Source organism: Hyposmocoma kahamanoa, unplaced genomic scaffold (genome assembly GCF_003589595.1).
Source record: "Hyposmocoma kahamanoa isolate Upper Pololo Valley unplaced genomic scaffold, ASM358959v1 210, whole genome shotgun sequence".
Taxonomy (NCBI): Eukaryota; Metazoa; Arthropoda; class Insecta; order Lepidoptera; family Cosmopterigidae; genus Hyposmocoma; species Hyposmocoma kahamanoa.
Window position 1 is genome coordinate 2882674 of NW_020653731.1, and position 12793 is coordinate 2895466.

The 12793-nt window shown below is 36.7% G+C and overlaps 1 protein-coding gene across 1 annotated transcript in view; it reads right to left on the reverse strand.

Annotated features, from left to right (window-relative positions):
- Positions 1-11576, reverse strand: part of LOC113227497 (multiple C2 and transmembrane domain-containing protein) — a 247913-nt gene extending 236337 nt beyond the window's left edge. The window contains exon 1 of the mRNA XM_026460437.1: positions 11497-11576. Within this exon, the coding sequence (XP_026316222.1) occupies positions 11497-11527 (31 nt within the window). The 5' untranslated portion in view covers positions 11528-11576. The remainder of the gene's footprint in view (positions 1-11496) is intronic.
- Positions 11577-12793: the final 1217 nt, after the last annotated feature.

Below are 12793 nucleotides of genomic sequence, written 5' to 3' on the forward strand. Positions count from 1 at the left end.
AACTCTTTCACAAGGAGCTCTACTGCTACTAAACAATAAACTAATAAAATATAAAATACTCTTACTTACTACTGAGTATAAGAATTAACCATTATAAGTAGCATCAATATACAAGCACATAAATATATATACACATAGGCACACGTATATAAATATATATATAAAAAAACGATAAGATGATTACAAAGAAACTTCAGCAAGAAAATTAGCTGTCAACCTTTTCTAGAAAAAAAGCGATCGACGAGCTAGATTGAATATGGAATGGAAGTCTGTTCCACAGCTGCGCTACATGAAAAGGGAAGGAGTTAAAAAAGAAATTTGTTGTTGCCTTAGGCCTCGATTACTATAAGAACCTATATCGCCAAAACTCACCCATTCTTAATTTCAAATACTACAAAATCTTATATATTAATTGGTCGTAGTTTCAAATTTAAAAAGAAATAACACATTATGGCTTGTTATTATAATTTAAACTTTACCCTGTTGGCATATCGTTGAAAGTTCAATACCATCAATATCTATTATTAAAAGTTACGACGTTTTGATATTATATCGAAATTTCAATCAATGTGCTGCCATCTAGCGGCTCATTGCTGAACGACAACGAATTGAAGTTATTAATTTAGTTTTCCAAACAAAAAGCGACCATATTACAGGGGTATAAGCTTTATTTTCGTTTCTTGTAACAAAAAAATTTATTAAAATAAGACTTTCCGATGATATGAAATACCGCCACGGGTAATATTTTTGGTGCTGCTGTAATTTTTGAACTTCAAAACAGCACAGTAAGGCATTTTTCTAGGATTTTAGAGAATTTGCACGAAAGAATGAAACAACCATACCATGTAAAGCGAAAATGGCGGCGCTCAAATAGGTCTTTCGAAACCTATAAGTTGGCACGCATCAGACGCTAACTAACCACTTCTACTGTATTTATTTTTCTGTGATCTTAGTAATGCACGGACGCCTTAGACGGGTGGGAGGGGATAGCATCTGGAACCGGGAATTGCTGCATTGGCTCAAAGCGACTTTACACGACTTTTAACTTTAGAACTTAATTAATTTGCTTGAAAATATTTCGTCAAAATATTTCGCTCGATTTATTAACACCATCAAATAATTTGATTCAACCCGCATTGACTTTGAAGCAGATCTTAGAAAATGAATAACAATTTCCTTTTACCTGTTACCCAATTTCGATACCTTTCAATTTGCATTTATTTTTGTTATTATTGAATCTTGTTAGTTATCCTGACACTGGCTGGGTGCGTTACGTTCCCATATTAATATCTAATATATAATTTTGTTTTATTTTATTATTTTAAACCTAACACTAGCTTAAGTATAATATTATGGATGAATGTATCTGAAATAAATGGATTATTAAAACTGTATTTAACACACTACTAGTGCGAATTTTCTCTAATAAACTGCCTTAAAAGAAGTTCCTTTCTCCTTTACGCTTTAAACGAAAATAAAAGTTTTAAAATGTTTCCCGATGTATTATTACTTCACGGAAGTCCACAACGTAATGACTACCTGCTGCTTACTATTCACCTGTAGCACGTTACAGAAGCAGGTAATTTAGATTGGCATGTCAGCATAATGGCACTTACGGACTAAATTGTGGATTTCAAATTGTTACAAAAGGTAAAAGAGACAGCTGGCTACACAAAATTCACATCGCACAGGTGCTCAGTTGTCAGATTACCGTACCTAGCGTCCAGAAACAAGTTATTAATACGTTCAATAACGCGAATTAAAAGCGCTAAAGATACCGGCAGTTCTCGAGCCCACTGGCACCTGTCGCAGTGACAGTAAGGGTCGTATTTTAGAACTCTACTCAATGCTCAAGTCAGGATTTGAGTATGGTTTAAAGAACTCGAAATCATACTCAAGTCCCTGCCATTAGGGTCGTATTTCCAGTGCTTGCGTTTCCACTGCAATCCTGACTTGAGCATCGAGTAGAATGCTAGAATACGACCCTAAGAGGCCTGACGTTATGAACGTTGGTCCATGACAGTGGTTTGTAGCATCTGAACCTTATAATTTGTGTTTTATTACCCAAAGTATCTTTTCATAAAAGTCGTATAATTTTTATCTACTCCGCCCTGCAATGTACAGTCAAGAGCACGTCAAGCTTGACACTTTATACTTTGGACCGTTCTTACCGTAAGCGGCACGAATTGGATGTAAATCTTAAGTGTCAAGCTTGACGAGCTCTTGACCCTGTAACAATATGTAGCGAACATTAATTCGGGTTCAGACGGTACTAATTTAATGTCATCTCTTGAGGTGCAACTGAAACCGGGACTGGATGCAAGATAAATTTATTTATTTTTGACAAGCAACCAGTCCCGGGATGCTCGCATTTGGGCTCATTCGCCCGGGTTCAGATGCTACAAACCCCATCGAAGCTAGGGCAGCAGGACTTACCAGGACAAACACTTTCACAAGCTCTATTGTACTAAAATATCATGATGAATATCGTGGTGTTCTTCCTACCATGATATTGATATATTTTTTATGAAAATACTCCGCTAGTTTGTTATTATTATTGAGAAAAAGGTCGAATCACACACAAAAAAAACATTCTTTTGATCCGATAGTATAGCAACAGACGAAGAACGTACTTTGTGTTTTTGTATCAATAATACGCACTAATGAGTTCCAATAACATAATGGAAATGGAATAGAACTCATGTATCATTTTGGGAATGAACACCTGAGAGTGCAAAAAATTGGGTAGTAATAAAAACTCCGAAAATTAAATTAAGAATGAGCTTATTCAAAATATGAATATTAACATACGGGAACTATTGTGCAACTAAAAATACGAAAATAACCGAATGAAATACTGAAACTTCCGAAAAATCTTGCTGACGTAAGAACTACGCTATCAACTTAATTAATACTTTACCGAAAACTACAGAAAAGCCATTTTTACTCGGATGTACGTTTGAATCAAGCTGGAATATAATTACAGCGGTAAATAACTTTTAAGTGCCGAATTTTAAGTACCGGAAAATTTTAATAGCTCTCTATGCATGCAGTCGCAAAACAACAAAACTAGTTAGAGTCCTATTTTTCTTTTGAAAAGAGTCTAATCGTAATGTATAAATGTTGATAATTAAATAACTTTAGTTTTTAATTTAGATTTAGGAAGGGTTAACATTATATGTCAAATAGGAATAAAAACCATATAAACGGTCCCCTCTATCAACATCAACTTCATGTCTAATGTTGAGACTATCCGAAAAATTTGAAATGATGGAAATTGCTCAAGATATTTTTGAGAAAAAAGTTCAAATAGAAAAAAAATCAGATTTTTTTTATACTTATTGTAAATATACATATAAATACAAATAATTATGAATACTGACAACAATACAAACATTTGGCTGTCCTAATCGCATTGTCTCTATCTACCGACCCTAGAAATAGGGAGTTCCGGGGAGACTACGGGCTCCCCGTACGTACGGCTTGTGGCAGCTGCAAAGACGAACATGTTCGTCTGCTCCAGTGGTGTGTGGCCGGGGCGTCTGTCTCGTGCGCAACACTAGAGACGAGGACCTTTTTTTTTTGCGTGGGGAAATCCTCCTAGGATACCTCTCCGCCGCGGGGGCAGCCGGACTTCTACCGGCTAAAACTCCACAGTGGCCTTCTCGGGTGCTGTAGTGGAAAGGATCCGGGATCGACTTTGCGCTCCGGAACCTAGGAGGAGCTACGTCCTCCCCCTCCTCTCCTCACGACGAGGCGGGCCACACCGCCCCGTCGTTCTCCTCGCGGCTGCCTAACTTACTAGCGCTTATCGCCCGCAGCCGCGAAGGTACGCCGCCGCCGAGCGGGATCGGCCCTCTCCCGATCACGCTCGGCGACCTCCTTCTAAAGCATCACCGCTTCACAGAAGGAGACCACTGCTTCATGGGACTCTTGATCCGCCAACATAGCCGCTACTATGCCTGGCGGAGAGAGATCTCGCCCGATCCGGGCAACCAGGATGTTCCGCTCGGAGGCCCATGCGGGGCACTCCTCCAGCGAGGACCTAAGGCGAGGAGACGCGCGGGACTCATGAGTTGCCCTTTAAGTTAAAAGCTATAACCGGACATTGTCCCAGAACACTGCGACCGTTACTTGTGCAATGCACAATGGGAAGTGAGCGTGCCTAAGCTCCGGTACCTATCTGGAAAATAGGGAGGGTACTATACGTGCACCCTGGGTGGCTCACCAGAGGCACTAGCCTCTTGAAAATTCGATGAAGTCAGGGACAACGGGCTGTGACAACCATGTACACTAGCTGTTCCGGGGTCAGTACCTGAACACAGTAGGTTTCTGTGCTTGCACAGGTTGTAGTGCTCTTCCCGCATAAGTAAGACGTTGATAGGAAGAGTCACTATAGTGAAAACACATGTCGAAGATGCGGGAGCTTTTCCTAATCCCGCGGAAATGTGACGTAAAAATTTGCATAAATAGGGACGCTAAGCGACTAGCGTTCAGCTGTCTATAAACATGGACTTTTTGTTACTGGCACTGCCTGCAGTAAAAGAAAACACACGTGCTTTATTTTTTTCGCCAAAGATCCATAATATTTGGATGGTGACTAAAAAGTCATTCTGAACTAAATAGGAAACTAATTGGACACCATAGTCTGTCTTTTTTGAAGACGGAGTAAATTACATTGGTAGCCACTTATTATATTATACAGGCGGAGGGAGCGTCGGATAATTAATTAACTGCATGAAAAAATATTCAACACAAGCGCAGCTAATTTGCACGATTTAACCTTCACTGGGTTCGCGGAGTAGCAAATTAATTTACTTCCATTTTTATTAAGACGAAAATTAAATTATATTTATGAAGTCATTATTGAACTGTTACATGCCGTCAACGAAATCTAATTTTGATTTAGCATATCGCACTTCTAGTATAACAGTGACTCATCTTTTATTTGCAAAAATTTAGAGAAATAAAAAATAATAATAATTATAATAAACCAGACGTCATTTCGACACATCCGAGATATGGCGCCACCTCCGCATATTTCGTATCAGCTGGATGCAGAAAGTCAGAAATGAGACAGTGTTAATACACTTCACGCTAGCGATGTGCGACTTTGAATGTTACTAATAGGTACTAATCATTCGAATGGGCAAATCATTCGCCTAAGTATTTACAATCTGGGCCCCAGAGTACCTTTGAGAGATAAGTTTAAGGAAATTAACATTCTTACACTAGCCTCACAGTACATTTAAGAAAATGTAATTTATGTTAAGAGGAATAGCAATTTCTTTATGAAAAATAGTGACAGACTTAACATTAATACGAGGAATAAAAATAAACTAGCTGTTCTTCATAGTCGTCTTCACAAAGTTACAAATTCATTTAAGGGTCAATGTCTATAACAAGATTCCGGTTGATATACAAAATTTGCCTTTCACGAGGTTTAAAACTATAGTGAAACAAAAACTTTATACTAAAGGTTATTATACAACTTCTGCGTACTTAGATGACAAAAACCCGTGGTAGTAACCCGTTTAGCTCATGTAGGTAGTCTCGATCTCTGATGTTTCAAAACAAAACAAAAAATGTTGAATGTGTGCAAATGTTATTTACAGAAAGTTTTTTGAAGTCTAAACAACCTGTACTTATAAATGAGTGATGACTTAACTACCCAGCGAAACGAAAACTCGTTTTTGCGGATAATGCCATTATGACCTTACGCGGAAAATGAGACTATTTTCCAACGTGCGAGTTTCATAACGACGTTGCCTTTATCGTTACAACAGGCTTCTTAATTGTTAGTAATTATATTATTCAATCTGGCTGGTGCATCAATTTCATTTGCATCTTTGGTACAAAGCAGTATTCGAAATTATCAAGGTTATTTTTGATAATTATCAGATTTCTTTTTATAATATTAAGTGACAGGACGAACTAGTCGTGCGCCTGATGGTAAGCTACACGCCTGTCCATAACAGTTGTAATGTCACTTAGAGCTTTAAATCACAAAGATATGAGGGGCACTACCACTGCTCCCGTCACCCTGAGACATAAGTTGACAAGACCAATGTGCCTGTAATTTCACCAGCACCCTTGCCCTTCAAAACCGGAACGCAGTAATGCTGGCATTACTTCTGCTGACAGTGCCCCTAAAATGTTTGCAATTTTAAGCTCTGAGTGGCACTGCAACTGTTATGGATAGGCGTGTCGCTTACCACCATGCGCACGACTTGTCCGTCCCGTTACTTGCTATTAAAAAAAACTCGTCGTAACTGACTGACACTGGCCCAAGCCTAGTGACCGCTGTTAAGGAAATAATAATACAAACACATTGTACGACAGTACGACATCAGCAGAAGGGATAGCATTTTGTTGTTGCTATTAATGTTATAAATATTAAGCTAAATATCGTGATAATTATCAATGATAGTTATAGTTATTTATGATAATTATCAATTCGAACCCCGGTACAAAGTATCACACGGGTTCAATGGAGTGTAACACTTAAGAGTTTGGCTCACCTCAATGGCTTTGATTGATTCCTCATAGTAGTGAAAGTGTTGAATCTATCACTTTGAAAAAAATTGATGAAAAACTGATTGCTATAATTATGGTGTAAAAACATGATTCATAAAAATTTTCACGATAGAAAAAAAACACAAACTTACCTCGAAATATAACAAGAAAACCGTCGTATTTAATAGATACTTTACATATACCAACATGTATAGTATACGATATACTCTTTTCAAATAGTATATCGTTTGTAAAAAAATAAATTCTGAAATAAAGCCAGTGTCCCTGCCGCTCGATTCAAGCAAAATGAACCGTATTATATAATAACCGTAGTATTTAATTCGAGCTAAGACTCGACTCTTAGCAAAAAAAAATTAAATTAAAAAAAACGTACAAAATAACAAAAATAACAACGATTTGTGAAGAAAAAACAAACACTTTCTATCAAGAACAAACCTTGTTTATATGTCAGCCGTAATCCGATTAGACTCTGTAATTAAGCTAATTAATTAACGCAGCAGATCCCACGTTGTTTATAAGCCTCTTAGTTGCGTGGAATATCAATTTAGATAATTATGATGCATAGATCTGATGACCTCCGTGGCTGAGTAGCTTGCACACCGGTTTTCATAGTGTCACCATAACTGGGGTCCCGGGTTCGATCCCCGGCCGGGTCAGTGTAGAAACTAACTTTTCTAAATTGTCTCGGGTCTGTCTCTGGTCTGTCTGTGGTACCGTCGTTGTTTCGGATTTCCATAACACAAGTGCTTTAGCTACTCAGTCGCCGCTCAGCAGCCGGGGATCGAACCCGGGACCTCAGAGATGACGACACCATGAAAACCGCTGTGCAAGCCACTCGACCACGGAGGTCGTAAATCAATGTAAATAATTTTAAATTTACGTCCACGCAATTAGCGAGATAGCGAGATGTGAACAACGTAAATTAGATTGTGCCGTACAAAGAAAATAATGAATTGGTACCAACCAATGGTACCAACATACATTCTTTCTACATGACCAAACCCTTGATATTAAATGGCATTTTTCGTGCCAATTTTACATGCACGAATTTTCGATATTCGGCCAGAAGCCGAAAATACTGTTCGTCGCAACACTATTCTGCTACAATAGTCTTTATTTATAAAGAATTACACATATCCCGTTTCGATACCTTTTAACAACTTGGCATTGGCAAAAAGTCAAAGCTCTATTGCCTTAAAACAAAAAGAGCGTTTCTCAACTACTCAAATTCAACACGCGATTTTCGGTCCAGAAAAATCTTCTAAAATATATAATAAACCAATCCTGCCCCCATCCTGTCACCTGTCACGTTGTCTTAGGTTAGCTTTCATTTTCTCCTCAATCTACAGTCATTCCCTGTCCCTTGTCACGTGAGAGCTATTTATCAGGTGACATAGCACTGTTACCAGATAAATGTGTTAAAGTATGAGTGTTCAATTTTTGATGTGATGTGTAATATATTTTTGACGTAATATGCATGTATACATGTGTAATATGAGTGTTCAATTATTATCAGAAAAAATACAGAAAAGTTTAGAAACGTTACACGAGCACGTAATTGTGATAAGTTGTGTGTACAGAATCACAGAGAACTACGCTATGTAGTAAAGCTGCATATTACATGGCGTCAAAAATTTATAATCATTTGCCAAAGGAGGTTAGATTGATCATTAATTTTAATGAATATAAAAGACAACTGTTAGCTTTTTTAATAAATAGTATTATTTACACATTGACAGAATTCTTTAACAATAATGATTGACATATTATTCATGAATTTATTTTTATATCTTTTGTAATTTTACTTTATTTGCAATATTTGACAATTTCATTGACCGTAATAAATAGTTGAATGACATATATGTATATTTGCATGCCGATTATGGTAGAATAAGTTGGATTTAGTTAAAATAAGATAATGTACCTTATCTGTAATAGATTTCTCATAGATGGCGCTACGACTAAAAAGTCGTTGAAAGACCAAGTACAAAGACACGACGCAAGCACATAGAAAAATTCGTGAGGTCCGTTGGTTCGTTCCGTGGCTTAGTTGGTATAGCGTCTGGCACGGTATGCAAGAAGACGTCGGTTCGAATCCGACCGGATCGAAGGAATTTTTTCTGAGTGTTTTTTCTGAGTATTCGATCTTTGTATTAATAATTATAACAAACTAGTGGAGTAATTTCACAAAAAATAATTGAATAACAATTCAATAAAAAATTAATTATAATGTACCTTGTTCTGCCAAATAAATAAATTGATAGATTTATTGATATAGTTAGTATATATACTTAATACTACATTCCAGTTCTAGCTACCGTATGAGGTTCGAATTCGACATTCAAAAGTGACTTTAAGTCTTATCCAATGTAGTACTTATTGCAATACCAATGACCTAAAAGGAATTAGGCTTGTTTCAGAGCAGTGCGGACTTATGGACCGTCCGCGCGGCGCACCGGAGCGGAATAACACGTGTAGCGTTAGAACGTCGTTTTACAGTGCCGCGGATTGCTCCGTACGGAACACGCTCCGCGTGAACTCCGCACAAACCACCCGTGCGTTCATCGTAGGCGACTGCCTTCTGTGAATATCCGCAGTACATTAAATACTCGATTCAGAGCACTGCAGGTTCTACGCACGCGGATGGCCCGCAGGCGGACAATCTGTACATAATATATAAACAGGATTCTTTTTGCAACTTTTAGGACGCTGAGAGCTAGATAAATTTGGAATAGTTTTTCTTAATTTTCTCAATAATATCACCTTTCCAGTTCAAATGTATGTCGATAGTTACGCCCAACATTTGTGTATTGAGTACTTCTTGAATGTGATGAATAGTTTTAATTTCTTGTTTTCTTCTATAGAATAGTTTTAAATTACTTACTTTATGAAATAAAATAATGTCCCAATAAAGCTAAATTTCCTATCTACAATATTACTTTCTCTCCGTGTCGCGTAGCCGTGGAATACCTTGTATGCAAATGGGCAGCGCGGTGATGGCCGGCCGCGTTTTGATTTTCTTGTATTTATTTATTTATTTCATATTCATACTTAACGTTACTCAAGTTACGTTACGCGCCACCCCGAATTTGGCTTAGGCACAGTGCATTTTTGCAACATTACTTACTTTTTTACTTACAACCATGGATTGCTACTAGAGATGGAAAAAAGTACTTACTTTTTAAACGTTAAAACGTTGTGCTTTTTTTAAAAAAAGCGTGTTTTTTAAACGCTTTTCACTTAAACGCTTTTTAGTTTGAAGCTTACAAAATGTTGAAAACGAACCGAAAAAAATACACGCGATTTAAATCCGAAAAAATAGTTTCATTTCCTATTAATTATTATTATACAAAAAAAGAACACATTATTCACTTTACAACAATGCAAGAACTGATTTCTTAAAAGTAGGGACACCGCATTTAAAAATATCGCAATCAGAACATATTTCCTTGTAATATCCACACATCCTATAGAGAGGGTTATTTTGTGATACATTATTTCTTATCTACACACATATCATAAACCCTCTATAATATTTTAAACTTTTATTGAATTGATATTCAATTATTTTTTGTGAAAATACTCCACTAGTTTGTTATAATTATTAATACAAAGATCGAACACTCAGAAAAAATTCCTTCGACCCGGCCGGATTCGAACCGACGTCTTCTAGCATACCGTGCCAGACGCTATACCAACTAAGCTACGGAACGAACCATCGGACCTCATTAATTTTTCTATGTGCTTATTGTCGTGGCTTTGTATTTGGTTTTTCAACGACTTTTTAGTCGTAGCGCCATCTATGAGAAATCTATGAAAGTTATATCACCCATGAGTGTTCGATCTTTGTATTAATAATTATAACAAACTAGTGGAGTAATTTCATAAAAAAATATTGAATATCAATTCAATACCCACCTCCCGTTTTAACGCCTTTCGGTATGTAACAATCACATAAACTACTATTGTAAGTGGTATAGTGAATAATCGTTGATTACAGGCAGACCGAGTCGGAATTCTGAACATCAACATCTCTAGTAAGCCACCGTCAAACAGTCCATTGGCAATTTTATGTAGTGTACTACGTTTTTCTAAAGAAACCATAGTAACCATAAGAAAGTAGCTCAAGCGATCATCGTATTCCCGTATTGTTTTACGTATACCAAACATTACGTATACTGTTATATACAGAAGACCAAACCGACGTGCAAAATATTCCAAGACACTTCTGACTAGAGTTCCATACAAGATGACCCACGATTTTACAATTTGAAATGGTTTGGTGTGTCGGACTACAAAGAACAGCATTTTATTTGCCTTACTGCAAACATGGTCGCAATGTGGGCGAAATGTTAGAAAAGAGTCAAAACACACTCCTAAGTCACGGATTTTATATTCTTTATTTTTTTCAAACCGTTTAAATTTAGTAAAACAGATTCTGGTTTTTTTAAGTCCTTCGGCTGTAGCTTTCGTAACTTACATAATAACAAATACTCAGTAAGACATTGTAACTTTTGACAAATTTAAAGTGTATCACGTGTGACAAATTAAAATATAGTATTTATAAGTATTCTTGACCATAATAAATAAGTACTTCATGAGTATAATTGCCGTCTAAAGTGCCTCTGTACTGTGTTATACAAAAAGCCTACTTTTGAATGTTACGGTTAGAATCCAGGCGTTTCAGAGGTGTTTAGTGGTGTAAGTAAATGACAATCCGAATTCTGAAATCAATTTTCATCGATAATTCAAAATACTTTGGACTGTAATATGTAAATCCTTGATTATGACTTACCACCAACCAGTTGGTAAGCAAGTATTTATCAGTGTATACATGGTTTAGATATACATTAATTGTTAATTAAAAACAATATGTTGAATTTTCGACTTATTGATTGAGTTAGTGTTGTAATTACCATTATTATACATTGGTACTTATTAAAAGGTAAAAATACTCACTAGGCTGCGGCGAATGCTTCTTACTGGACATGACGTCATTCAGCTCCTGTCAGCTATCACAGCGCACGCAGGTAATCATTGAAGCGCCTTGTCACTCCCGCTGCCGCTTATCACCACGCACCGAGGCTTAGCCTGTTTCTTACGTTGGATAGCGCGCGCTTTGATCTACTTCACACTGTCTTACTTAGACTTTGTAGATGACTTATTGTTTTGACCATTGAAGTAGGTAGTCTCGTTTCCGCTTGTTCAATTATGTTTTGCTTCTGCTTAATCCTGAAACAACAAATAAAAGAACGATTAACTGATTGTTTTAAAAAAATTACCTTGGTGATTCAGCGGTTGTGGGAGCTGGATGAGGAGGACCAGGACTAGACTCCCGATACGAAATGAACTTTTCTAAATTGGTCTGAGTGTTGTGGGTAGTGCCTTAGAGTGTATTTCGTTGCTGTGGTAGTTACAGTACAGGAAATTCCCTGGTCTGATATCAGGTAATGGATGTGGAGATCTGGGACATTATTGTTATATTACATTGTTATTAAAACTAAATACACACTAGTGATTTTGACTTATTGATTAGTAAAGATTATCTTAAAAGAACTTTTTATTAATGACACGAAGCGATGGGACGTACAACTCGTGGGCCTGGTGGTAGGCGACAGGCCTGTCCATAACAGTTGAAGTGCCGCTCAGACCTTTAACTCGCCACTGCGCCCATCGCATAGAAACGTAACTAGAAAATCCCATGTGCCTGTAATTTCACCATCACATTTCTGTTAAGAAACACACTGCAAACAGTAATTAACATAGGTATAATAAGAGCGTTTGTAAAGTTGCTAAGTTATTAAAAATTGCGGTAATTATACAACCGGCATGAAGTCCTTTTACAGAGGTAACTAGTTTGTTTGTTTCGGGAAATAAAAGCAATTTTTCATGAAAAAAATACCAAATTTTTTTTTTGTTTCACCGCAATTAAAAAAGTACTATTGTAGAACTTTAATAAGAAAAACGCTGAAAGATTAATCAAATCTGACTGAAAAATGGAAGGAAACGAAAGAGAGAAACTTAGCTAGTCCAAGTCCGTAGTTTCAATCTACACGATTGGGAAAGGCCGTGACATTATATATGTGTGTATGTAATAAGGAAAATAAATAGTTTTTAACACACTATAATAATCATCCAATTAGTTTATGATAAAATCGGTTTCAAAATTAAAAACCCACAATTTATTTTTATTTTATATGATAAATACTTTTCATTAAATTTAACCTATTTATATCTATAGTCGATCGGTACTAAA